The 24,880-nt window shown below is 47.7% G+C and overlaps 1 protein-coding gene across 1 annotated transcript in view; it reads right to left on the reverse strand.

Annotated features, from left to right (window-relative positions):
• LOC138527211 (retinitis pigmentosa 1-like 1 protein) overlaps positions 1-24,880 on the reverse strand; it is an 823,506-nt gene that overhangs the window by 462,338 nt on the left and 336,288 nt on the right. The window contains exon 7 of the mRNA XM_069638329.1: positions 21,156-21,209. Coding sequence (XP_069494430.1) covers positions 21,156-21,209 — 54 coding nt within the window. The remainder of the gene's footprint in view (positions 1-21,155; positions 21,210-24,880) is intronic.

Consider the following 24,880-nt stretch of genomic DNA (forward strand, 5'->3'; position numbering starts at 1 on the left):
ACCTCGACAACTAAGGTGGTCTTTATTTTTTGCAGATTATGATTTTATAGTTACTTTTAAGCCAGGAAATCAAAATAAAAAAGCAGATGCTCTGTCACGGCAATTTCCAGAAAGTGAAGTTAAGTCGGTTTGTGAGTCACTTCCTCTGATCGCTCCAGAACGTTTTGTTCTTGCTGGAATTGAGAAAGAAAACGAAATCTTTAAACAAGTACGAGAATCCATATCTGAGAGACAACTTGAACATTGGGTTTGTTTGGATCCAGCTCGCAAGATTAAAGATGGTTTACCTTATCTAGACGACAGGCTTTATTTACCATCTATTGAACTTAGAGAAAAGATTTTGAAGGAATGTCACGATTCAGTTCTGGCAGGACATCCAGGATATCGAAAAACACTTGAGTTGGTCAGAAGACATTTTTGGTGGGAGAAAATTCGACAAGATACTCTTAATTTTGTTAAGACCTGTGAAGTTTGTGCTAGATCTAAGAACCTCATCGGAAAGCCTTCTGGGTTATTGGAACCGTTGCCAGTTCCACCGCGGCCTTGGTATTCAGTGTCTTTAGATTTCATCACGGATCTACCACTAGATAAGGGGTGTACATCAGTATTGGTTGTAGTGGATTTACTCACTAAAGAAGCACATTTCATTCCAATGAAGGGAGAGGTTACCGCTGATAGTTTAGCTCACAGTTTCTTGCAAGAAGTAGTTAAACTGCATGGAATTCCCAGTCAGGTTATCTCAGACAGAGGGTCTCAATTTATTTCTAAATTTTGGAGAGCTTTCTGTAAGAGATTGGGAGTTGAGGTATGTCTATCATCCGGTTACCATCCCGAAACCAATGGGCAAGTGGAAAGGATAAATCAGGAGTTGGAGAAATATTTGAGATGTTATCTACAGACAGGGGAAGAGTGGGTAGATATGTTGTGGGTGGCAGAATTTGCATATAACAACTGTAGTAAGGATGCCACCTCAATGTCTCCATTTTATTTGGGACGAGGTTTTCATCCTCGTTTTCTTAGTATAGAGATCGATTATGATGCTGAAAACCCGGAAGTGGAAAAGAGACTAGAGATCATGAAAAGAAATTTGGAGAAGGCAAAAGGGGTGTTGGTGGAGAGTAAACAAAAATATAAAAGATTTGCGGACCTTAAAAGAAAGACTAGTCCCCAGTATAGGGAGGGAGATTTGGTATGGTTATCAACCAAATTTTTGAGAATTAAGGGAAGAAATAAGTTTTGCCCTCGTTTTGTAGGGCCGTTTGTTGTTGAAAGGGTGATAAATCCAGTGGCTGTTCGCCTTAGATTACCAAGACATATGAAAACTCACCCAACTTTTCATGTTAGCTTGTTGAAACCTGTGGTTAAAGGAACTAGATTGACACCAACTCCTTCACCAGTTGTATTTGAGGAAGATGATTCAGAAGAATTTGTAGTTAAGAAAATTCTGAACTCTAGAATAGTGAGAGGAAAGCTACAGTATCTCATTGATTGGGAGGGTTTTGGTCCTGAAGAACGCACTTGGGAGAAAGCAAGTGATGTACATGCTCCTCATTTGGTTAAAACATTCCATAAGAAATTTCCATTGAAGAAAGGCCCAGGGACTGGGCGTTAGAAGGGGGGTACTGTCAGGTACTGTTAGAATACAGTGACATATTCTGAGACATTAGGTCTGGGGAAAATTAGTATAGAAAGGTTTTTGGAAGTTATTATGAGTTTAATTTTAAAACAGCCAATTTTGCCCTTAACATTCATTGCAGTCTATGGAGAATGCCCCAGGCCAACATGGAGGTCCTCAGTCTAAGTTCTGATTGGCTGGTGATTGTTTATAGGGAAGACAGTGAACATTCTAAACTGCCTTTCATCGTCTTTGCCCAGCTGAGAGGTCGTGTATTAAGCCGCTCCTGCTTAACTTGTTCAGGGGTTTCAAGTTTCAAGCGGTCGAGCGGCTTATTTGGAAAAGCAAACAGGAATCTTGCGGAGATTCATTTTGGCACAGAACAGGAGTAAGAAGATTTCGAGTTATCCGAAAAGAAAACAAGGTTTCAAAGACTCTTCACAAGATAAGTCCTTTTAAAACTCAAGACTCTTTCTATGATGTCATTGTAGAAGATTTAATATGATTTTCAGGTTCATATGAAAAATATTTACTAAGAACTATATTGCCGTCGCATGTTTGGCTTTGCTACGCTAAGTTTTCTATCAAGCGCGCGTTTTTTTCCGTTAAGAGAAACCTGCGCGTGAGAGTCTTCGCTTGAGAATCTTGCGCGAGCTCTATGGTGTCGCGTGATACTCTTGTGCGTGTGTTTTTTCTACCCGCGGTTAGATTTCCGCGTGTGTGCATCTTGAATTAAGCGCGTGTGGATTTTTCCCGCTGTTCCGACTTTAGCGCGTGTGCGTGTGATCGCATCTTGGACTAAGCGCGTGTGGATTTTTACCCGCGGTTTGTCGTCAGCGCGTGTGCGTGTGCTCGCATCTTGGACTAAGCGCGTGTGGATTTTTACCCGCGGTTTGTCGTCAGCGCGTGTGCGTGTGCTCGCATCTTGGACTAAGCGCGTGTGGATTTTTACCCGCGGTTTGTCGTCAACGCGTGTGCGTGTGCTCGCATCTTGGACTAAGCGCGTGTGGATATTTTCCGCGGTTGGACTTCAGCGCGTGTGCGTGTTTTCGTTTAATCGCGTGTGGATTTTTCCCGCGGTTTCGACTGCAGCGCTTCAACGATCTTCACTCAGTTTGGATCCCTATGCGAGTTCAAGAGATTTCCACGTGAGATTTTTGACGCAAGTTTCAAGAACTGTTTATTTAAGTAAAAACACTCTTAAAAGAACTTAATAAGAAGAAATATAAATACTTTCCAGAAACACTAGAACTTCCATTTACTATTAATGAACTTAAGACTTTGTTCAAGCTTCTTGAGTTTAAAGAAGATTTCCTGCAAAGTTAATTTCACATTCATGGACCTACTAAGAAGGCTGAATGATCGTTGAGATTCAAGTCAACTAGTAAGGAAGTCTAGTCAGCTTATCACTTCTCTGGGCATTTTGTAGAGAAGTTCCAGGTATGGTTTTTACTTTATTTGGTAAAGGATATTGATACTTAAGGTTAGTATAGTGCCTCATGAATAACAAGGTGTATTATATGTTTATGTTTTACCACAGGTGAAGAACCAGCTAGTCTTAGCTTCCAGCCTGGTGTTTGTTAATTTGTCCCTTCCCCCTTTCCCCTGGAAGTGAGGTAAACTGAGCAGTTTATAGTATCAGCTCAGAGTGCCACATTTTGGGTGGATTGTCGGGGGCTCAGCAGCTTCTGCAGACACCAGGATCTCAGCCTGACAGTTATCACTTTAGTTTTTTTAATTTTTTTTCCTCCAAGTGCAACTTTAAAACCAATGTGCATTTACCACCATAGGCACTCACAATCATTCTATCAGCATTCTTTCTGAACCTTCCCAGCCAGGCCAGACACATTCTCCACTAACTCTCCATAACATACTTCAGTATTACTTTAAACCATAGTAAAACATCTGCTTATTCGAACCAAAGTAATATCAAAAGTAAAGTAAACCCTTGCACAATACATCTTATTTTTTTTACAAATACCGTATATGCATTTGTTGCCATTAGACATCTTAATTTCAAAAAAAATGATGCCAAAGTCCTTAAATTCACATTAAAAACAATTCAAGTCCTTAAATTAAACGTCGTCTTGTTTGCATCTCAGTATTGCACCACAACATTCCATAAAATGAGCAACAATAAACGAAATTACTTCAGCCCAAACGATATTCCCAAAGTCATTTTTTTTTTATGTCATTGAAACTAAAACCAAAATATCACAGTGACATTCCATAAACTGCTCATTGGCTCCTGACTCTGCCGACATCCACAGGACATAAAAAAAATAAACAGTACCTAATTTTCTAAAAGAGACATAACGTTACTTCCAAAGGCACTACCACGCATTTCACTTCCTTGCCAGAAGTTGTCCAAACATTTCTTATTGCCTTCCATTTGCTATACTTCAGCGTAAGAGGACCATAGTTGCTTCTAAATCATCTTCTTTTTTCCTTTGAAAACAAATGCCTGCATTTCTTCTTTGCCGACATAATAATATAACAGCAATCTCTTCATGGCATACTTTAACTGATACTGAAGTGCTTCATCATCCAATCCAACATCACGTCAATTGGGCTTTTCACCGCAGTCCTTCCGCATTCGTCATGGCGATAGGCCATTAACACTGCCTTTCCTCTGAAGTAGACTCTCATTAGGAATGCTGCATTCATCACGGAAAGCAGAATACCCAGAGCACGGTGTTCGCAGCTTCACCAACTCCCTGCATTGTTCCACTACGTCATCATTTCTCTCCTAGCAGTTGAATACAACGGAGCTCCAGGCCACCAACCGTATTAACGGTAACAGAGATTCCAAAAGTTAGAATTGCAGTACTTTACTTGTACGCCCTGTTGAGTTCGCGGGCCCGCGGTCTATGCGCAGGGGCTGGCAGTGAGCAGATAGGCCGCGCGGCCTGCGGCGCAGCTCCAGCTGGAGCTTGAAATAATGTACACCCACGCTGGTGCTGGGTCTGCCCCGGAACTGCCTCCCGAACGCGGGGGCGGGGCTTTTATTAGAACGCCCTGCGTCACCGCGCAGCGGGACGCAGGGCGGAACGTAACATTCCTCCTTTATTATAAAACAAAACAAAACACATAGCTGTAACTGCCAAAACCAACTGCGAGGTCCAACAACAACTGTCTGTCTTCAACACTCAGCCGCCCTGCTGTTAGGGTTCAGGGTGCCAACGCACCGGCTACCACACATAGTCACTTAGCTTAGCTGGGGGCCTTGTTGTTGTCCTCAGTCCGTATCGTCCTTCGCGGGGGTCACTCCCCCTTGCTTCCGGCTCTGTTCCATCTTCGCGGTTCAGGTCCTCGCGGCCGGGTCCATTCACCGGCTCCCAGTCTCCATCCCTCGCTCCGTCGTTCTCAGGGACGGCCTCCGGCTCTTCTTCACTGGGAGGAGTGTCCTCGCCTTCACAAGGGCCCTCCTTGTCGGTCCACAGTGTACGTGGTACGGCCTTGAACCATGACGCATTCCTCGTCACTTGACGGTTTCCCCGTGCCACCGTCACCATGGTTCCATGCCGGTTGCTGACGGTCCATGGAAGTTCTTCGTACCTGGTGTCCAGTTTAGACTTGGAGGGGTTTCGTAGCATGATGACCTGGTCACCCACTTGATAATGGGACGGCCTCGCTCTCCGCTTGCCACTCATGTGTTCGTTGGCATCCCTTCTCCTTCTCTCTGTGCGTTCCTCGTTCACTGTGTCCGGGGTTCTGCTTGGGTGATGCGGGATTGAGGATCTGATTACGGTGCCGAACATGAGGTCCGCTGGCGGAATGCCGGTTGTGCTGTGAGGCGTGACCCGGTAATTTCGGAGGAATCGGAAAAGGTCAACCTTCCAAGGGCTGGCGTTAGCCTTAGATACTCTGAGCACCTTATTTATAGTCCTCATAAATCGCTCCACATCCCCGTTTGCCTGGGGGTGTCTTGGAGTGATGTGGTGATACTTGACATTGAGTTCCTGTAGATACTTTTTGAACTCCTCCCCTGTAAACGGCGGCCCATTGTCGCTCTTGATTGAGACAGGTAGTCCGTGAGTCGCGAACATTTTCTCAAGTGCCGGAATTACCACTTCTGCTGCTGTGGACTCAACTACCTCGACTTCCGGGTATCGAGAGTGATCATCAACCGCCACCAACAGGTGGAGACCTTCTCGGAGCTTGCAGAAGTCAATGCTGATGGCCTCCCATCGAGAGCGGCCCCGTTCTGCTGATATGATAGGTTCCGGGTTTGGCGGGGCCCCCGTGATTTGACAGGGTAGGCACGTGGCAACGAGTGTCTCGACCCGCTCTTCGATCTGGGGAAACCATACTCGGTGCCGAATGCGGGCTTTCGTCCTCACCAGTCCTTGGTGTCCTTCATGTGCTAGGGCCACTATCCTGTCTTGTAGTTTGAGGGGTATCACGATGCGGTTTCCCCGTAGCAACAATCCACCTTCCGTGACTGACAGGTCTTGCCGCACTGTGAATATGCCAGACAGAAAACCTTTGGCTTCGGCTGTTCTGTTGTGGGTGTGTCTCATGAAAGTCTTCCAATCACCGGAAAGGATGGCATTTTTCACTAAGTCACAACACGGGTCCTGGTGTGTTTCCGCCTCTATCTCCTCGATGCTCACCGCCTTGGGTCTCATTGCGCGCACTACTTGGCATATGTGTTCCTCTGTCTCTGCCGCCACTTGGATCTCTTGTTGAGTGGCCTCTCGCGGATGCCTGGAGAGATAGTCCGCAGGGTTTCCGCTGCCTGGTTGATATACGAGATCAAAGTCATACTGCTGGAGGTGCAGTAACCACTTGGTTATTCGGGCCGGAGGGTGTGCAGATGTTCCCATGAATATTGGTAGCAGGGGCTTGTGGTCCGTGATTGTTGTGAAATGGCGCCCATAAAGATAGAGGTGAAAGTGTCGGCACCCCCACAGCACGGCAATGGCCTCCTTTTCGATGTGTGAGTACCTTTGTTCAGTCTCTGTGAGGGCTCTCGACGCATATGCAATCGGTCTCTTCTCCCCTTCTCTCGTGACTTGCATCAAGATGGCTCCGAGCCCTACGGGGCTGGCATCTACAAACAGCTCTGTGGGCAGTTCAGTGTTGTAGTAGGCCATCTTGGTGTCAGCTGAGAGGGAGTTCTTGATGCTCTCGAACGCGTCCTGGCACGTTGACCCCCATTCCCACTTGACGTTGGCCTTCGTGAGTTCCCGCAGCGGCTCAGATAGCGTGGCCAGGTTTCGGATGAACCTCCCGCAGTAGGTGGCCATTCCTAAGAAACTGCGCACTTCCGTGGGGGTCATCGGTGGGCTTGCCGCCTGGATGTCTGCGACCTTCTGCGGGTCAGGTGAGATGCCTGTGCTGCCAAACTTGTAGCCGAAAAAAGTGATCTCGGATTTAAGAAACTCGCACTTTTCCCTGTGTATTGTGAGCCCAACCTCTTGTAGACGGCCCAGTAGGGCGTGAAGCCTCTTGACGTGTGTTTCTTTGTCGGGGGCGTGAATCAGAATGTCATCGCTCACGTTGAGGACACCGGGGATGCCCCTGATGACCTCCTGGATGGTTTGCTGGAACACCTCCGCGGCAGATGATATTCCAAAACTCAGGCGTTTGTATCTCCGTAGCCCCAAATGTGTAGAGAACGTTGTTATGTATCGAGAGTCTCTGTGGAGTCTGAGTTGGTGATACCCCGCCTTTAGATCAATTTTTGAAAATATGCTCGACCCTGTGAGGTCAGCCACAATCTCGTCGATTGTTGGGGTTATGTGGCGTTCCCTTTTGATGGCGGTGTTGGGGAGGCGCATGTCTATGCAGATCCGTACCTTCCCAGGCTGCTTGGGCTTCCGGGTTACCACCATGGGAGAGACCCAGGGTGTGGGTCCTGTGACTTCCTCAATGATACCTGCTTCTTCCAGGGCCTTGAGTTCCTGCTCCACTTGTTCTCTCATGTGGAAAGGCGTTCTCCGGTGCCGGACGGCTTTCGGCTGCACTGTCTCATCAATGTGAAGTTTGATGGTTTTGCCTTTCAGACAGCCTATGCCTTCTTGCAGGTCAGGGTACTGGTTCAGCATGTGCTCCACTTCCTTGTCCTCATTGACATGGCAGATAAATTGGACCACCCCCAAGTCCTCCGCTGCGTCCCCGCTCAGGAGGCTCTCAACACCTGCCTTCACCACATAGACTTTGGACCATAGTCTGTTTTTTCCGTGTTCCAGCATGGTGCGGAACCTGCCAATGACCGGCAGGGGCTTTCGACAGCCGTATGCATATAACAGAGTGTCGGTGCTTTTGAGCTCTGGTGTAGGACTTAAGGTCAGGAAAATGTTTTCAGGCATGACGTTCACCGAGGCACCTGTGTCGATGGTCATCAGAATGCACTGGTTTTGGATGGATACCATGCATTTGCGCCTTCGGGCGGCTTTTCTGCGAGGTCCTCGGTCTTGGCATAGTGCAGACACCATGTACACCTTCCTTCCTTTCCTGTCTGTGTCCTTGGAGGGGGCCTGCAGCATCGCCGAGATATCATCCCCTTCATCCTCCGTGGAAGAGCTGGCCACTGCGACCCTTCTAGCACTGGCTTGCTTCTTTTTCTTTGTCGCCGACTTCTCCGACTGGTTCTGCGGAGGTTGTATGGGGGTGTCCGTCGATCGGCATACCTTCGCGTAATGGTCCTTCCGGCCACATGCTCCACATGTGGTGCCTTGCGCAGGACAGTTGCGACGGCCATGTCGTGGGCCACCGCACCAGCCACACTCAGTGGGTCCCGGAGCGCGCGGTTGCCATCTGTTTTGGCCGTATCCACCACTGTTGTCATCTCTCGATGTTTGTTTGTTGGTGACGCGGGCCACCATGGCTGTGTTCAGAGCAGGTTGCAACCTGTGTAATGTGGCCTCCATGTTGGCCGCTCTGGTGTGTGCCAGTTCCCTCTGACGTCCTAGTTCAAGGATCCGCTGTAGGGGAATACCCTTCTCACTGAGTATTAGGCGCCTCAATTTTTCCGAATGAATCCCGTTGATGATCTGCCTCCTGATTTCCTTCTCCACGTTCGTGAATTCACAGGACATGGCTAGCTTTCTCAGGCGGGTGTGGTATGCATCAAGGGTTTCCTCCGCTGCCTGTAGGGTGGTGCAGAAGAGAAACGTCTCATAGTCTGGGTTTAGTTGAGGGAGGAAGTGATCGGTGAGGGCGTCTTTCGCGCTTCGGTACCCATCCTGGCCATCCGCAACGTTGAGGGAATTGAAAATGCGCAGTACTTCGTCACCCACGCTGAGTAGAAGGTGTGCCTTCAGTTTCCTGGGCGCGGTGATCTCTTTGCACTCCATCGCCATCTCGAACTTCTGGATCCACAGCTGCCATCTGGGTCCGCATGACGACGGGTCCGTGAACGGGTCAAACGGCTGGACCAGTGTCGACGAAGTGCCTTGCGTTCGAGGTGGAGGTGGCGTCATGGACAGGTTTGCTGCAATTCTGGACGGCGTGGAGGGCCCAGGCGTGGATGTGCCGGCCGCCATGTTGGCGTGGACCTGATCCGTGATGTCGTAGTTGTCACTGACGGCCACCCATGCAGCGACGTAAGGCCTACCTTTGAGGTGTCACCGTATCCAGGCGCCGTGGTACGACTCCGGGCCTGGCCTTCCCTGCACGCCGTGATGCTGCTCCCTTGTGTTGGATGTTCGATGCCACCTGGATTTCTTGTTTCAGGAGTGAAGAAAAATTGACTTGGTGGCAGAGAGCATGCTGGATTCGGTAGGGAAGACGAAAGGAAAAAAAAAAAAAAATTTTTTTTTTTTTTTTTTTTTTTTTGGGTGGGGGGGGTCACGTGTGTGATGGCACCCCCACCGGGTGTCCAAAAATTTCGCCGATGGCTGTGTGGCGTTATTGTGCTCTCCGAGCACCGAGCCTTTCGTGATGTTCGTCTCTCCTCGTCGCCATTGTTGAGTTCGCGGGCCCGCGGTCTATGCGCAGGGGCTGGCAGTGAGCAGATAGGCCGCGCGGCCTGCGGCGCAGCTCCAGCTGGAGCTTGAAATAATGTACACCCACGCTGGTGCTGGGTCTGCCCCGGAACTGCCTCCCGAACGCGGGGGCGGGGCTTTTATTAGAACGCCCTGCGTCACCGCGCAGCGGGACGCAGGGCGGAACGTAACACGCCCATACAGTATTGAACATTTTATTTACAGTACCTAAAAGGAGCTGGGATTTACTACAGTCTTCCTTCCTTTATCCCTGCATTAGTAACACGCTGATTTCTCCTCAGCACTCCCATTAGTTTTATATGGGGACATTCTCAAACTTGCAATTGGGCCATTCACAGTACATATGATGCCTAATGCTGCATTTTCTTGGCTGTCATTCCTCATAGCAGTAATGCATACCTTACTTTACAGTACTTTAAGCAGTTTCTTTCTGCACTGCACTTGCTGCCTGCTTTAAGTATATCTCTCTTTTTCTTTCTTTTAAAAAAAAAAATAAGTCCAGTCCTAAATGCCCTTAATTTTGCTTAATGACTTTCCTTCACATCTCCTCTTCTCAGTCATCCTTTCACAACATTTACAGTGGCCCTCATTACGACCCTGGCGGAAATCGAAAAACGATGGCGGAAATGCAATACCGCCATCGAATACCGCCCGTTGCGATTATGACCCGTCACCGTAAAGTACGATGCCATTAGCGACACCGTAGTGAACGCCAACGCTAACTGCACCAAGTACGCGCACGCGCGCACTGCGAAACCGTAATTACCACCATGGCGCAACGGTACGGGAATTCTGACCCTAGCGGACATGTACCTAACGCCATCAAGCATGGCGGAAAGTACCATTCCGCCATGGTGAGAAGTACGGCATCGCAAACCAACCGTAAAAGGCCCTACTGAGTCCCTGTACACCACTCCCTGGCCACATTGCACAACTCCTCGTAGGTGCAATGAAGTCACACAATGCAACCAGTGAAATGTACAAGTCACCCATGCATGCCAACGAACAAATGAATGTAGGGGCTCCAAGTGCCTTGTGAGTGGCCATCCATATTAGCCATGGCACCATTGCCGTACTGATGCAGCACAGGCATGTGAAGCTTCAAGTACAGCAACATGAACTGAAAACTGAGACAAACAAAAACAGGCCCCCCATTGCTTGACACCAGTGTAAGGCAACATACAAAGCAGTATCCTGAGTGAGACTGCACCAGCCCTGTACTCCTGCCAGTAAACAAACCAACCATCAGCATAAGCATGTACCACACAAGTTGGCAGAGTGACTGAGCAGCGAGGCACATCTCAAGAGGGGCCAATGGGAGCAGCAGGGCACAGATGGCACGAATACAGAAGCTATTCCAATGGACATGACCTCAGTCTCCCTCCAAGAAACGCACGCAAACACAGGCACCTGTGACCAGCCATATTCTGAAAATCACATCATTCCACCAATCCACCTGGCTGACCCGCATCTGTTACACAAAAGCCAATCCCCCTCCCATGAGCATGACATCATCAAAACAGACATAATTGCAGCCCCTATCCCTGACCTTACTGGCCTTCGTAGGCAAACGCGCCCAGTACAGTACCACGCAACTATACTCAGAAGGCCGAACCCAAAGCACATCTCCTCACAATACATCGCTCCACAAATAAGAATATGCTACATTACTTGCAAAGAATAACGCTACACGGTCAATTTCATAATCAAAATTTAATGCACAACAAAATCACCCGGGCCATACAGCTATTAGGTCATGAACTCCAAATCATATCTCATAATTGTGGGCTGCATCCGCAATAAATGACCAGCTTCTTCTTGTGTGACGCCCTGTTCCTCCATGGTACACAGGGGCTACATTCACGTTCAAAAAGGCAACATGGAAGCGCCTAGAACCGCAGGGCCGTCCCATTAGGTAGGCACTAGTCCAGCTGAAAGCTCGAAATGTTGCTCCTAGCCACTAGTACTGCGTAAGGGCATGTGGGCCATTGGCGATCGTCCCATAAGATCGTAATGGTGCTCCACTGATTAACACGAAGCAGCAGGTGTCGGGAGTAAAAGCCATCTGCAGGAGTGGCATACAGATGGCAGCGGCAAAAGGGGAGGAGATACCTGTCACCCAAATGAAACGAAAAAGAATAGTATGGGCATCTGAACTCCATTTGAATTACTCACTTCAAAGATCACACTAAATCCACAGCCATATGCATGCTAGCCCACTCAAAAGGATTATTCGCACCCAATAATCACTTGCGAATCATAACTATATAAATCGAGGTGAAAACACTATTACAAACGAGTGTTTGTGTGCATGCGTCTGTTAAAACAGAATCCATTAGATGGGATTAGTAACGTGCATAGACACAAGTGTTTGAAGGCGCGTCGAGACAGGGAGGGTTCAACAAGGGCAGATAGACGATGGTCCCACTATGGCAGCCCTGCATCACATAGCGCAGAGGAAGTTGGTAGATTCCAAAAAGCCATGTACATGGCAGACTCTCTATAAAATCATCTGTCCATGCATCCATACATCATTCCCTCATCCCGGTATAAAAACGCCTGATTATTTACTCACATAACATTAGAAATTTCCATTGAATCTGTGCTTAATGCAGTCTGCAAAATCCACTGTGCTCCAGGCCGGAATTCTAGTGTTGTGAAGTAACATGTATTTGGGAACGTCCTGCCTTATCCTCCACTACGCTATTGCGCATCCCATACTATTCATATCAATCATTGCATTCTCGGCATGGCCCCTGTCCCAAGGACATTAAACAATAGAACTTTCTATCTGCAGTCAGACCTGTGGGCGTCTCCTCGCCGCTAGCTGGAAACCGAAAGCGCTGTCCTTCAAATTCCTCATTTGCAACATCACGTCGAAAAGGCATCTGTGACCGCTTGAAATCACAAATCCATCCATTTAGTGCGGCAGTGTGTGAAAATGGCAACTGGCTACACTCACAAATGGGACGCCCCGCCCGTCGGTGAACCGCGGTACAGCGCTGCATGAGGGTCCACCGTTAATCGAGTACTACATTCCACTGACCCTTCACAAGTTTGTTCCCGACTGCAAAGATAGTATGTGAAACAATGGGAGCATAGCAGAATTAACATATGAAGCAATATCTCACTGCCATCGGGATGAAATACATGATTGTAATAGCAAGATGCCATGCGTCGATTTGCAGCATTGTGTGCGGGACGTGCTCGCCCAAAGGGGATTGCAGCTTGCACAGGTGGAATGAATCACCACAGGTGGAGGCTATACAGCTTGGAAACACATAAATTGCACACCCAACCCCCTCCCACAACCACACCCACTCCAAAATGCTACCGGCAGGACTTGCGATGTTGGCCCTGGGGGACCTGATAGCACTGCAAGTACTCCAACTTCAAGAAGAAGATGAACACCAACTACTACAACAACCGGCCGCACAGAGGAGACGCAGGAGGAGGAGGAGGGCAAGGCAGGGCCAGCAAGGCCCACCAGCACAGCCACTACCACCACGCAGGCAGCCCGCAATCCCACGCCTCCGAGCACATCCGTTCAACCTCACTGATGAGCAGATCCCAACCCTCTACCGTTTGGACCGGGACACCATAACCGCCATTGTGGACATGACACACGCTGACCTTGTCAGCATGATAGATAGCCCAACCGTCATCCCACCCCTACTGAAGGTGGTGTCTGTACTCCACTTCCTGGCCACAGGCACCTACCAGCACACAGTCGGACAGTTGCTTGGCATTTCACAGCCACTGTTGTCACGGACACTATTGCAAGTGCTTGATGCCCTCCTGAAGCACGCAGACGACTACATCTCTCTACCACGCTCGGAGCAGGAAATTACGAACACAAAAGTGGGATTCCATGCACTTGCCGGCATACCGGGTTGTATTGGTGCCATCGACTGCACCCATGTGGAATTGGTTGTCCCACATGCCATGGAGGCCCAGTACCGCAACCGAAAACAATATCATTCTCTTAATGTACAAATGGTGTGTGACTCAAACAGGATCATTACACATTGTTGTGCCCGATTTCCTGGATCAACCCATGATTCCATGGTCTTACGGAACTCTACAATACCACGCTACATGGAGCGACATGCAGGGAACAGATCCTGGCTACTCGGTGAGTCTCATTTCATGCATGATAATGTGGGGTATGTGATGCGGCAATGACCTGCCAGGAAGGGGGGGGGGGTGCTTACGTAGCAATGTCATTCCTCAAACATCCTTTATTGTCCACATACAGGTGATGCCGGGTATCCACTGAAGAGATGGCTCCATACACCACTCCGGAACCCACAGGACCAGCATGAGGAGGACTACAACCATGCCCACTCACGTACCCGTGTAGTCATAGAACAGGCATTCGGCCTACTGAAGGGTCGTTTCCGCTGCCTCAGCAGGTCTGGCGGGGCACTCCTGTACCGCCATGAGAAGGTTGCTAAGATGGTCATGGCATGTGTCATGCTACACAACATGTGCATATGTAGAAATGTGCCCATGCCCCCTGACGCAGAACTGCAAGCACCAGAATATGGTCATGATGTGGGTGGGGATGTGGCAGAACCTCAAGGAGTCCGCGAGGCACAGGAGGGCCGTGAAATTCGTCAGATTATCATAGATTCATGCTTCTAGCACTCACGCCTGGTGGTTGATACATGGACACGGGAGTTGTGGCACTGTGTGTGTCTGGAACATGCACAATATGGACTGTACGCCTATGATGGCCTCGTACACAAAGATCAATGTCCACACATCTCATTGGATGATTGTGAAATGTTTATAGCATATGTGAAATTGTGTTACACACCCCATCGACCCGCCACCCAAGTAAGCCCAACACACCCCCTCCACCCTCCTACCTCCCCCCCGAACACCAGTGTCCAAAGATGCTCATTGTCAGTGGGCAGACGCTATTGCAAGCCCCCTCTCCGGGTATCAGGGGCACCCCTGCCTGTGGAGCGCAGGTTCCTCCCAGATCTACGTTGGGGGCTGCCCTGGACGGAACTTGCAACGGATGATGTCTCTGCCTGCTCACGTCCATGCATGTCCCTAAGGGTTTGTGAGAGCTCAGTGAGCACACGGCGCACAGCGGCAAGTTCAGCACATACGTCTTTGGACGTCGCATGCAGTTCCCCCCTCAGGCTCTCGGTGCTTCTCTCCATTTGTACTCTCAGGCTCTCGGTGCTTCTCTCCATTTGTACTCTCAGGCTCTCGGTGCTTCTCTCCATTTCTGCCCTTAGTGTCTCTGTACATGTTTCTATGGCTGCCTTGGTACCCCCACATTCATCAGCATGGTCCTTGAGGAGCGTGGCCAGTTGCTGCTGTTGCACGATCACCTGGTCGAGGGACTGTTGCCTCTGCTGGGCCATGGCCATTTGCGGTGGTGTCACAGAGGGGCTGATCACCTCATGTTGCCTTGACACAGGGCTTGTGGGGGATGGCCAGTCGTCGTCTTGTGAGTGCCCCTGCGTGGTATCCTCATGTTGTACGGGATGAAACAAACAGGGGGATTGAGACAGGTCATGGATGGATCGTACATCGACATCACCGTTTTCTGTGTCGGAGCATGCTGCCATTAATGCAGTGTCACCTATGGTGCTGCTGCCACCAGAAGCAGTGCCTTCTGTGGCATCCATTGGGGGGGCCTGTGGTGGTGGTGGTGTTGTGGCCATGCTGGCTGCTGGGGTGCCTGTTGAAGTCCCCTCCTGTGTGCTGCCACTTGATTTGTGCTGCTGCCGTGTCTTGATGCGTGCAGCTGAGGTGGAGGGTCTTTGGCCGTTGGTCTTGGCCCTCTTTGCAGGTGCGCTGGTAGGGGTGTCCTGGAGCTCGTCGTTTGAATCGGACCCTGTGGTGGAGTAAAGGAGGGCGAGCGTTATTAATGGGTCTGTGGAAATTGGAATGGCAATGTATCACATGCATTGGGGTGGTACCTGAGGGTGATTTGGGTCAGGGCCTTGGAGGTGGTTTCATTTTTGTGTTGATTGAGGGTGCATTTGTATTGCAGCCTGCAGTTAGGGGGTGCCTGCTGCACGTGTAGAGGGTGTTTTTAGGATTTTTAATTATTTATTTATTTAATTTGACTTTTAATGTCCGCTATCAGGCCAATGTAAGTGGACGTTCTCCTGGACATGTGTTTCTGTTGCACTATGTGGACACATGGTACTTCACATGATTGGACATTGTGGTTTTAGCATAGTTTTATTTGGCCCACCTACCTGATTCTTCGGATGTCTGCACTCCTTTCTCCATCCCTCCGACTCCCTCTATGGTCTCCATTCCAATGGTGGAGGCACAGATTTCTTCCCAGGGGGTCAACTTGATGGGTGATTCCGATCCTCCCCCGGTAGCTGTGGCAATGTTACGGTTGGCGGATAGTATGCTCCGTACGCGTATCCGCAAGTCGTCCCATCGCTTTCTGCATTGCTGTGGGTTGCGGGGTGCGGTCCCCACCGCACTTACCCGCTGTGCCACCAGGGCCCATATGGCCTTCTTGTTCGCAAGTGCCGTCCTGGTCATTTGCGTCGAGAAGACGACGGCAGCATTCTCCTGGAGGGTCTCTGTGAGCACCGTGAGTTCCTCACGTGAGAAGTGGACCTGCCGCTTGCGGTCGCACGCTTTTTTCGCTACTTTTCCCATTGTTTTGGTTTCACTAGGGTGGATGACGGGTTGGGATGTCTCTCAGGGTAGTATTTTTAATGGTTGTGTGAATATTCTGATTTTATAGGTGTACGGCGTGCTGTTTCCCGTTCCGGGACCATGTTTTTGCTTCCGTTTCCGTATATTTACGGTCACCGTATTTTCCGATTGCCGCTCATTACGGTGACCGCTATGTCCGGTGGCGGAATTGCACCTAGGTCGCCGTACGACGGCGGTGAGGGGCGTTTTGGGGACATTTCCGCCATCGCGGACTTTGCACTTCCGCCAAGGCGTACTGCTCGTGCCCGATGGGTCAGAATTAGCCGCACTTTACTCTGTCGTGCCATGGCGGAAACGCTATTTACGCTATGGCGGTCAGGTCAGTTGCTTTCCGCCAGGGTCGTAATGAGGGCCAGTACCTTATTTTTCTTGTGAAAGAAAGGAGGGAGAGGCAGGCATTTTCCAGCTCACCACTTCTTTGGCAGCCTGCAAGGGAGAGTGTCTCCTCCCATCCCCAACAGGACTTAGGCCACGTCGCTGCTCAAATAATCTGTGTTTTCCTGGGCACATTTCTGGTTTCTTCCTCTATCATTTTCTGTTATACCAGTGGGCGCCATCTCACCACTGAATTGCCAACTGCCATCTGCCATCTCTGGACCCTCATTTAAAAACATCCTCGTCGCCACTTGTAGCATAATGGAGTTCTTTAATGTAGGCAGGGACCAGTCAGGAGACAGGCAGGTACAAATGGAAGTAGGCTTTATTAGTTTCAGGGTACAGTTGTGAAGAGGGAGTAGGAGCTATAAGGTATACATCTTACTTCATGCAATCTCCCATCCGGAAATCTTAACTGCCATTCATGGAATACTGAACCAGCAGGGTTCCATGCTTACCTCATACATTCTACTGCCTGCATCAGTGCACTTGATGCAGAGCAGCTACATCCCAACACAAGATACTACAGGATCCAAGGCATACAAGAAGCTGCCAACTGGGTAGGAGTTTGCTTGTTGGTACATATAAATATGCCAGCACTGGTAGTGCCACAGAAGGACATCATGATGGATGACTTCCCTAAAATGGATGACAACAAGAGGAAGAAGCGATCAGTAGAAGTAGAAGAGAAGGGAAGAAAGGAAATAGAAGCAAAGGGAAGAAAGAACAGGTTGGTAGCAGTGAGTAGAGTGAAAAGAGACAACTATTTCTCAATAGAAGCATCACTGGATGATGTCCCACCAGAACACTGTCTGTTCAGTAGGACAGAGATGTTTTTTGCATCATAAGTTCCAGCTGTACAGACATATACAAACACAAAATGATTGCAGATAACAAGATGGGAGCTGATGCAGACAATAAACTCTACAGTAAATGGCTTCAATGTGACAAATGAGAGCTCAGAGAAGTAAGTGATGACTCTCCAGAACAGATATGTTCTAGACATTCTCAGAGCAACGGAAGGAGGAGTTTGCTCCAAGATCAGGAGTTCCTGTTGCACGTTTGTGCCTGCAAATGACAGAGAGAATGACATACAGATGGAAGCAGCGACAAGATCATCGAAAATGCATGCCACAATGGAGGATGAAGCCAAAGAAACAGGCAAAGACCAGAGCTGGTTGTCAGACATGTTGTCATGGATGCCAACATGATTAGCGGATGGACTGAAGGTATTGCTAGGGGCCCTAATATTAGTACTAGTAGGACTGTGTGTGATCAAGATCTGCATTACACAATGTTGCAAAACTACTGAGAAGACAATAGGGATGAGAGTGTTAGTGGACGTAAAATTGGAAGAAGAAAAGGACAAGATAGTAGAAGAAAGAAATAACCTGTGAGCAAAGATAAACAAGTGGCCACTATTCCCAGCTGTGAAGATAATTTTTGACAATCCCTTTGACAACAACAGATACTGGGCAAAATGGGTATGCTGCAACCCGGAAGGGGAATTGCAGTTATATGACCTGGAGTTTCGATGACTATGCAAATTACTATGGGCATTTTGAAGGAACAAAAGATATGGCTACCAAAAGCAAGAGTGACGAAGTATGGTGGTTTGGTCGACAGGTCAACCAGAGGGGGGACTGAAGAGATAGTCCCTGGAATGCCCCTTTTCAACCCCATGAACATGATGGCCCAAAGAGTTTAAAACGCATGAAGCAACTCACTATTTTGACAGCCCCCAGGAGGGCCAGTGGCATGCACATATGCAGATAGATACCCTCTCAGACAACCATTCAAACCTTATCTAGCGAATGTGTTTCTGGACACAGGTGCCTCAACACTGTTCATGGGCCCAAATGCCTCGATGGATGACATTGACTAATGCTGAGATACCAATGTGCTGACATCATTAGTGACACCACAACATAGCCACGTTAGTCACAAAGTACACTTGCAGCCATGCAGGAAGTTATACAAACATACATGCGCGCACACAAAGAATATGCTTTCACAGTTCTATAGATAGAGGACAGATACATACACATACTGTCAAAGGTTTTTATTATTTTTCTCATTAGCCAAGTGCATAAACCCTGCATGCAAGGGAACCAAAGTGATGCAGAGCAATCTTGCATATGCTTATTGTAACTAACCCTATGGAACTACAGGATCACATAAGGGGTCTGGAAGGACCAAACACGACTAACCTATGAAAAACATAGCATAGTATAGATATGTAGAAATCATAGTATAAGCATAATGATGATTACATGAGGCCACGAGCCAAAGGATGAGAGATGAGGGAAAGCTGAACTAGGCTGCACAGAACAGCAGGCCAGGGCTCACAGCCAAGGTCAGAGACAAACAGCACATTCAAAACTTAAAATGACAAGAGGCCATCTGCAGATAAACTGAATAAATCCTCATAATTTGCACACCAGAAGAGCTTGATTTCGTGGTCCTCAACCACGTGATACAGCCGAGCCAGACAATGGTCATTTACCTGCGGTGGGAAGATGGATGGTTCTCAGCAACAAAGACATGAAGTGAAACATGGAATTGTTAACAACATTGCAACGCTGAGGGCACTCTCACAGGCAAAAGTGATACTACCAACAGTTGCATTGGGAACACATAGTCCTTCTCATCACCTTGAAGAGATGCATAGAGCGCTGGGAACAGAGCTGGGTCCCAGACCTGGGAAGATCAGTTCCAGCCAATCAGGGGACAGAAATCCAGGGGTGGATGGCAGAGGGCAAGGGCCAATGGTAATTCTGCGACCCTGCAACAATGTAATAGATAGTTTCTTGGGGAAAGGGCAGGCTAACCACCTGACATGTGAGGTCCAATAAACCAAGATCTATCAGTGCTATCCATAAGGGATAACACTCCAATCACACAACCAGAAGGACCCATAGGTTTTTTGGTGAAGGGCTCAAGTTGTGATGCAGGAGAGCAACAAAATTGCCCGACACATGCTGGTGAGCAGTGATTCCGGGAATTTTCGATGACCTTTATGATCTCTGACAGTTTTTGTAATAAACGGCAGTTCTAACTTGCCCTTCGATGAGCATTCCGTTTGTATTCTGAGGGACGGTTGTTGGGTCCTGGAAGCTGTACAGGTACGCTCGTAGTAACCCCCAGACCTCTGGCATACGTGAGCCAACACAAGCCGGACAGGAGCCAAACCAGCAACAACAAAAAATACTTGGCATCATGCCTTCGCATTCCACATAAAGCAAGACCCATGCCCGGTGCCCTTCATTCCCAACCATTCAACAGAACATAACACCCATACCTTGTGTCCTGCCTGTTCACTCGCCAAAACACATAATACCTACATAGTGTCCTGTCTTAACGCCTCCCAACAACACAAAACCCATACCTGATGTTGTACCTCCCCACCAGCTACATCCTCTAAAACACAAAACCAGCACGTAGGGCCTCATTAGGAGGCTGGCGGTATGGGTTTAACGGCACCAGTAAAGGTGCCGGAGCTGTTAAACCCATACCGCCCTATTACGAGGTCCCGTTGCGGGACCCGCTCTGGACGTCTGGTCAGACAAGACATCCTTTGCGGATCCTGCGAGGGGACCTGCATGCTAACAACGGGCCCGTCATTAACGGGCCCGTTGTTAGCATGCTCCCTTTTCCCATTGAGCCCTATGGAGGCTCAAATGGGGATGGTCCGGGTCCGTGTTCCCTGAATGGGGAAATACTGGGCCCTCCAAGGTCGGAATTGCCCGGTATTTCCCCATTCAGGGACCACGGACCCGGGCCCGGTCCCGGACCCGAGTTTGGAGGCAGCCATGCCCTTTCTAAGGGCATGGCTGCCTCCAAACTCCTAATGAAGCCCTTCATTTCATACCTCCCACCCAAAGCAAGGTAACATCCACACCATGTGTCCTGCATTCCCAAATCACCAATAATTCAAGACTCATCCCTGATGTCCTGCCTCCCCAACACCAATAACTCAAGATCCATATCAGGTGCCATGCCTCCCTAACCCCACAACACATGACCTGTGCATAGCATCATGCAATCCTGCCCTATAAAATACAAATAGATTAAAAGAGACTGCAAGATGCACCATTGTGGAATTAAAAGTCAGCTTCTCAGATATATTTCTGAACTGAGGGAGCCTGTGAAACGACTGGGACAGACTCCTACATCAACTAGAGAGACACTGTTAAGTTACAACCAGATATTGGGAAATGACAAACTAGTTTCAAACCAAGCCTAAGTAAGTGACTAACAGTCAGAGTAAAAATATGTAGTTCAATCCACATAATTTAATTGTGCCGCAGGTATACATACTTACACCAATAGTTCCTTAAGTCAACAAACTTTGGGGCAGTGTTTGCAATTAAGCAAGCCAATTAAGCAATGCCATATCATATAATATAGGAAGAGGAGGGAATATAAATATGACAGACATTGAATACAGGTGTCCTAAAGCTTTCCATACAAATATATCAATTGCAAAACATAGTTACCATTCTCAAATATTGAAGCCCATGCTCCAGTACCTCTTCAGACTCAAAGTATTCCTGGAAGCGAACACACAGAAACAGTCAGCTAGAAAAATAGAGTCACTGTGAATGCTTAGTAACGCAGCATAACATCTAGAGACCTGCAATTTAATCCACGTACAATTTGGGGAATCTGTAGAAATGATCGAAATAAAAATAACGAATGCAGAAATGACCATATTTTTTTACCGATTTATTTCGAAATTTTGGGACATTTTACTAAAATATAGGTGCAGGGTGGGGTAAGGGTAATAGTTAAGGTAGCGGAGGGGGGCGGAGGGTCGCCCCCGCATTATTAAAGAAATGTATGAGTTAGTGTGAGGCTAGGAGTTTTCCTGCGTCCGCGGAAGCTGCTGGAACCCCGACAATCCCCCCAAAGTGTAACACTCAGAACTAGATCATATTCAGCTCTGCTTACTACACTCCAAAGGGAAAGGGGGAAGTGGATAACATAAAAAACACCAGGTTGGTGACGTCAAGACTAGCTGATGCTGGACCTGCAGCAACAAACACATAAACAAACACAGATTCCCTCATTACTCACTTATTATCAAAGTTAAGAGAGTTTTATCCTTAACTAAAGAATTAAAAATCGTACCTGGTTCTTCTCCTAAAACATCTCAGAGAAGACTGTAACAATTTGCTGAGAACAGGTTACTGATATCTTTCTACCTCTTTCTTGAGTCTCTTGAAAAATCTTAACTGTTCCAGCATTCTTTTTTTTAACCTTGACTCTTGCTTTTAAAACTGTTTATAGTTCCAGTTAATGTTCAGCTTTAAGAGTAGGCTTCTATACTTTGAACACCAAACACGCAGACGCGTTGAAAGAAACACGTAGCTTTTGCAGAACGTGCGCACTTGCAGTAGAAAGCATGTAGCTGCAGTGTCCGCGCACACACACTGAAGAAATCACATCGTTTTTGCAGATCGCGCGCACACGCAGTCGAATACACATAGCAACATTTTCCGCACACACGCGCTGAAGAAAACACATCGTTTCTGCAGATCGCGTGCACACGCAGTAGAATACACGTAGCAACAGTTTCTGCACACATGCGCTGAAGAAAACACAGTTTTTGCAGATCGCGCGCACACGCAGTAGAATACACATAGCAACAGTTACCGCGCACACACACTGAAGAGTTCACGCATGCGCTAATGAGTACACGCGCTGCAGAACAGTTTGTACGCACGTGTTGAAGATAACACGTCACAGCAAAGTCTCGTAGCCGCAGAGCAAACAAACACTATCCTTGCGCACACTTCAACAAAGCAAATGAGCAAATACACACTCTTTAAAACAATGTTGATAAAATGTCAAACAAAACCTAAGTCTTAGTTTTCTTAAAATAACGATTCAAGGAAATCACAGGCAAAGTTTTAAAAATCAAAGCAAGTCACTTATCTTAGAAAGATCTTCAAACGTAACTTCAAGATTTCCAATCTTCAGAGTTATTTCTCCTGACAGTCCTGATACCACTCCTGGAAACCCCAAAAGAGTAGCTGCTCGACTGCTAGGGACCTGACAGTTCAGATCCACAAGGCCCAAAGCTTCAGCAGGAGCAACTACAATACACGAACTCTCAGCTGGGGCTACGACGATGAAAGGCAGAGAGTGACAGTTTAGAATGTTCATTGTAGTCTTGCTGTCCTCTCTAGCCAATCAGAGCTCCTATTGAGGAACTCCATCTTGCCTTGGGCCAACCTCAGTAGTCTGTATTACAAAGTTAAGGCCACACCAACCAAAAGTAGAAAACTTCCCACTCACACCAAGCACACCTACCAAACTCTATACTAAGAAGAAACAAGAGTAAACCTCACAGTACAACCCTCCTAATGACCAGTCCCTGGGCAAACCTTTTGCTTTGCTGATTTTTAGCGTGAAACTTAGCAACTAACCTCTGAGTATGTACATCAGAAGACCTTTCCCAAGTGCGTTCCTCAGGTCCATATCCCTCCCAGTCTACCAGAGATTGCAACTGCCCCCTCACCTTCCTGGAATCTAAGATTCTCTTCACCACAAACTCTGCGGTTGAATCCTCCATAACCACAGGAGAAGGAGGTGTCCTCAATCTGGTGCCTTGATGAACTGGCTTCAAGAGACTAACATGGAAAGTAGGATGTACCTTCAAATGCTTGGGTAACTTCAACCACACTGCCACCGGATTAATGATTTTCACAACCTCAAAAGGACCTACAAATGGAGGACTACATTTATTCTTACCTTTAATCCTCAAATGTGGGGTAAAAAACCAAACTAAATAACCTATCCCATATTTAGGACTGGCTTTTCTCCTTAAATCCGCACACCTTTTATATCTCTGCTTGCTTTCCCAAAGCACCTTTTTAGCTTTTTCCAAATTTTCTTTCATCACCAACAAACGTTCATCTACTCCAGGGCTCCCTGAACCTTCCTACACCCCAAAACTCAAAAAACAAGGATGAAACCCACGTCTCAGATAGAAAGGAGACATTGAAGTAGCATCCTTACCACAATTGTTGTAAGCAAACTCTGCCAACCACACCAAATCAATCCATTCCTCACCAGCTTGCAAATAACACCTTAAAAACTTCTCCAACTCCTGATTGACTCTCTCTACCTGTCCATTAGCCTCTGGATGATACCCAGATGTTATGCTAACCTCCACCCCAAGTCTTCTACAGCAGGCCCTCCAAAGGTTTGAGATAAATTGAGAACCTCTGTCAGAAATAACTTGGCTAGGAAGTCCATGCAGTCTAACCACTCTGTGCAAAAAACTATGAGCCAGTCTTTCTGCAGTAACCTCTCCCTCCATCGATAAGAAATGCGCTTCCTTGGTAAGAAGATCCACCACAACCAGAATTGTTGTACATCCTTTATCCTGAGGAAGATCACAGATGAAATCCAAGGAAATAGGACGAGGAGGAGCAGGTAGCGGCTCCAACAAACCATATGGCTTCCCAACTTGACTTTTAGCCTGTGCACAAACTGCACACGTCTTGATGAAATTTAACATATCTTGACAAATCTTCTCCCACCAAAAATTCCTTCTCACTAACTCCAGTGTTTTTCTAAAACCCGGATGTCCCGACAAGATTGACTCATGACAGCTTTTCAATTCTTTTTCTCTTAACTCATCTGAGGGCAAATACAGTTTGTTATCAAAAAACGGTAAACCCACCTTCACACTTCTAACTGGATCCAATTTAGCCCACTCCTCCATCCTCTGCAAAGACATTGACTGGCAAATCTTGTTCAACACATCCATGCCTTTATAAACTCCAGCTAACAGGATACGTTCTGGGGCAATAAGAGGCTCTGGCTCCTGAACCGCCCTTGTCTCACATCCTGGAAACTGACGAGACAAGGCATCCGCTTTTCCGTTTAAACTCCCTGGTTTGAAAGCCACTACAAAATCCTAATCTGCAAAGATCAAGGACCAACGGAGTTGCCGCGGAGACAAAGTCTTCGCAGATTTCAAAAATAAAAAATTTCGATGATCAGTAAGCACTGTTACTTTGTGTCTTGCTCCTTTGAAAAAGTGTCTCCATTCTTCAAAAGCGGACTTGATGCTAGCAGCTCACAATCTGAAATAGTATAATTCACTTCTGCCACAGAAAATTTCCTTGAAAAAAAAGCTACTGGATGTAACTGACCCGTAGTCTCATGTCTCTGTGAAAGCACTGCTCCCATGGCCAGATTTGAAGCG

The sequence above is a fragment of the Ambystoma mexicanum genome, chromosome 14 (genome assembly GCF_040938575.1).
Source record: "Ambystoma mexicanum isolate Mex_15411 chromosome 14, UKY_AmexF1_1, whole genome shotgun sequence".
Taxonomy (NCBI): domain Eukaryota; kingdom Metazoa; phylum Chordata; class Amphibia; order Caudata; family Ambystomatidae; genus Ambystoma; species Ambystoma mexicanum.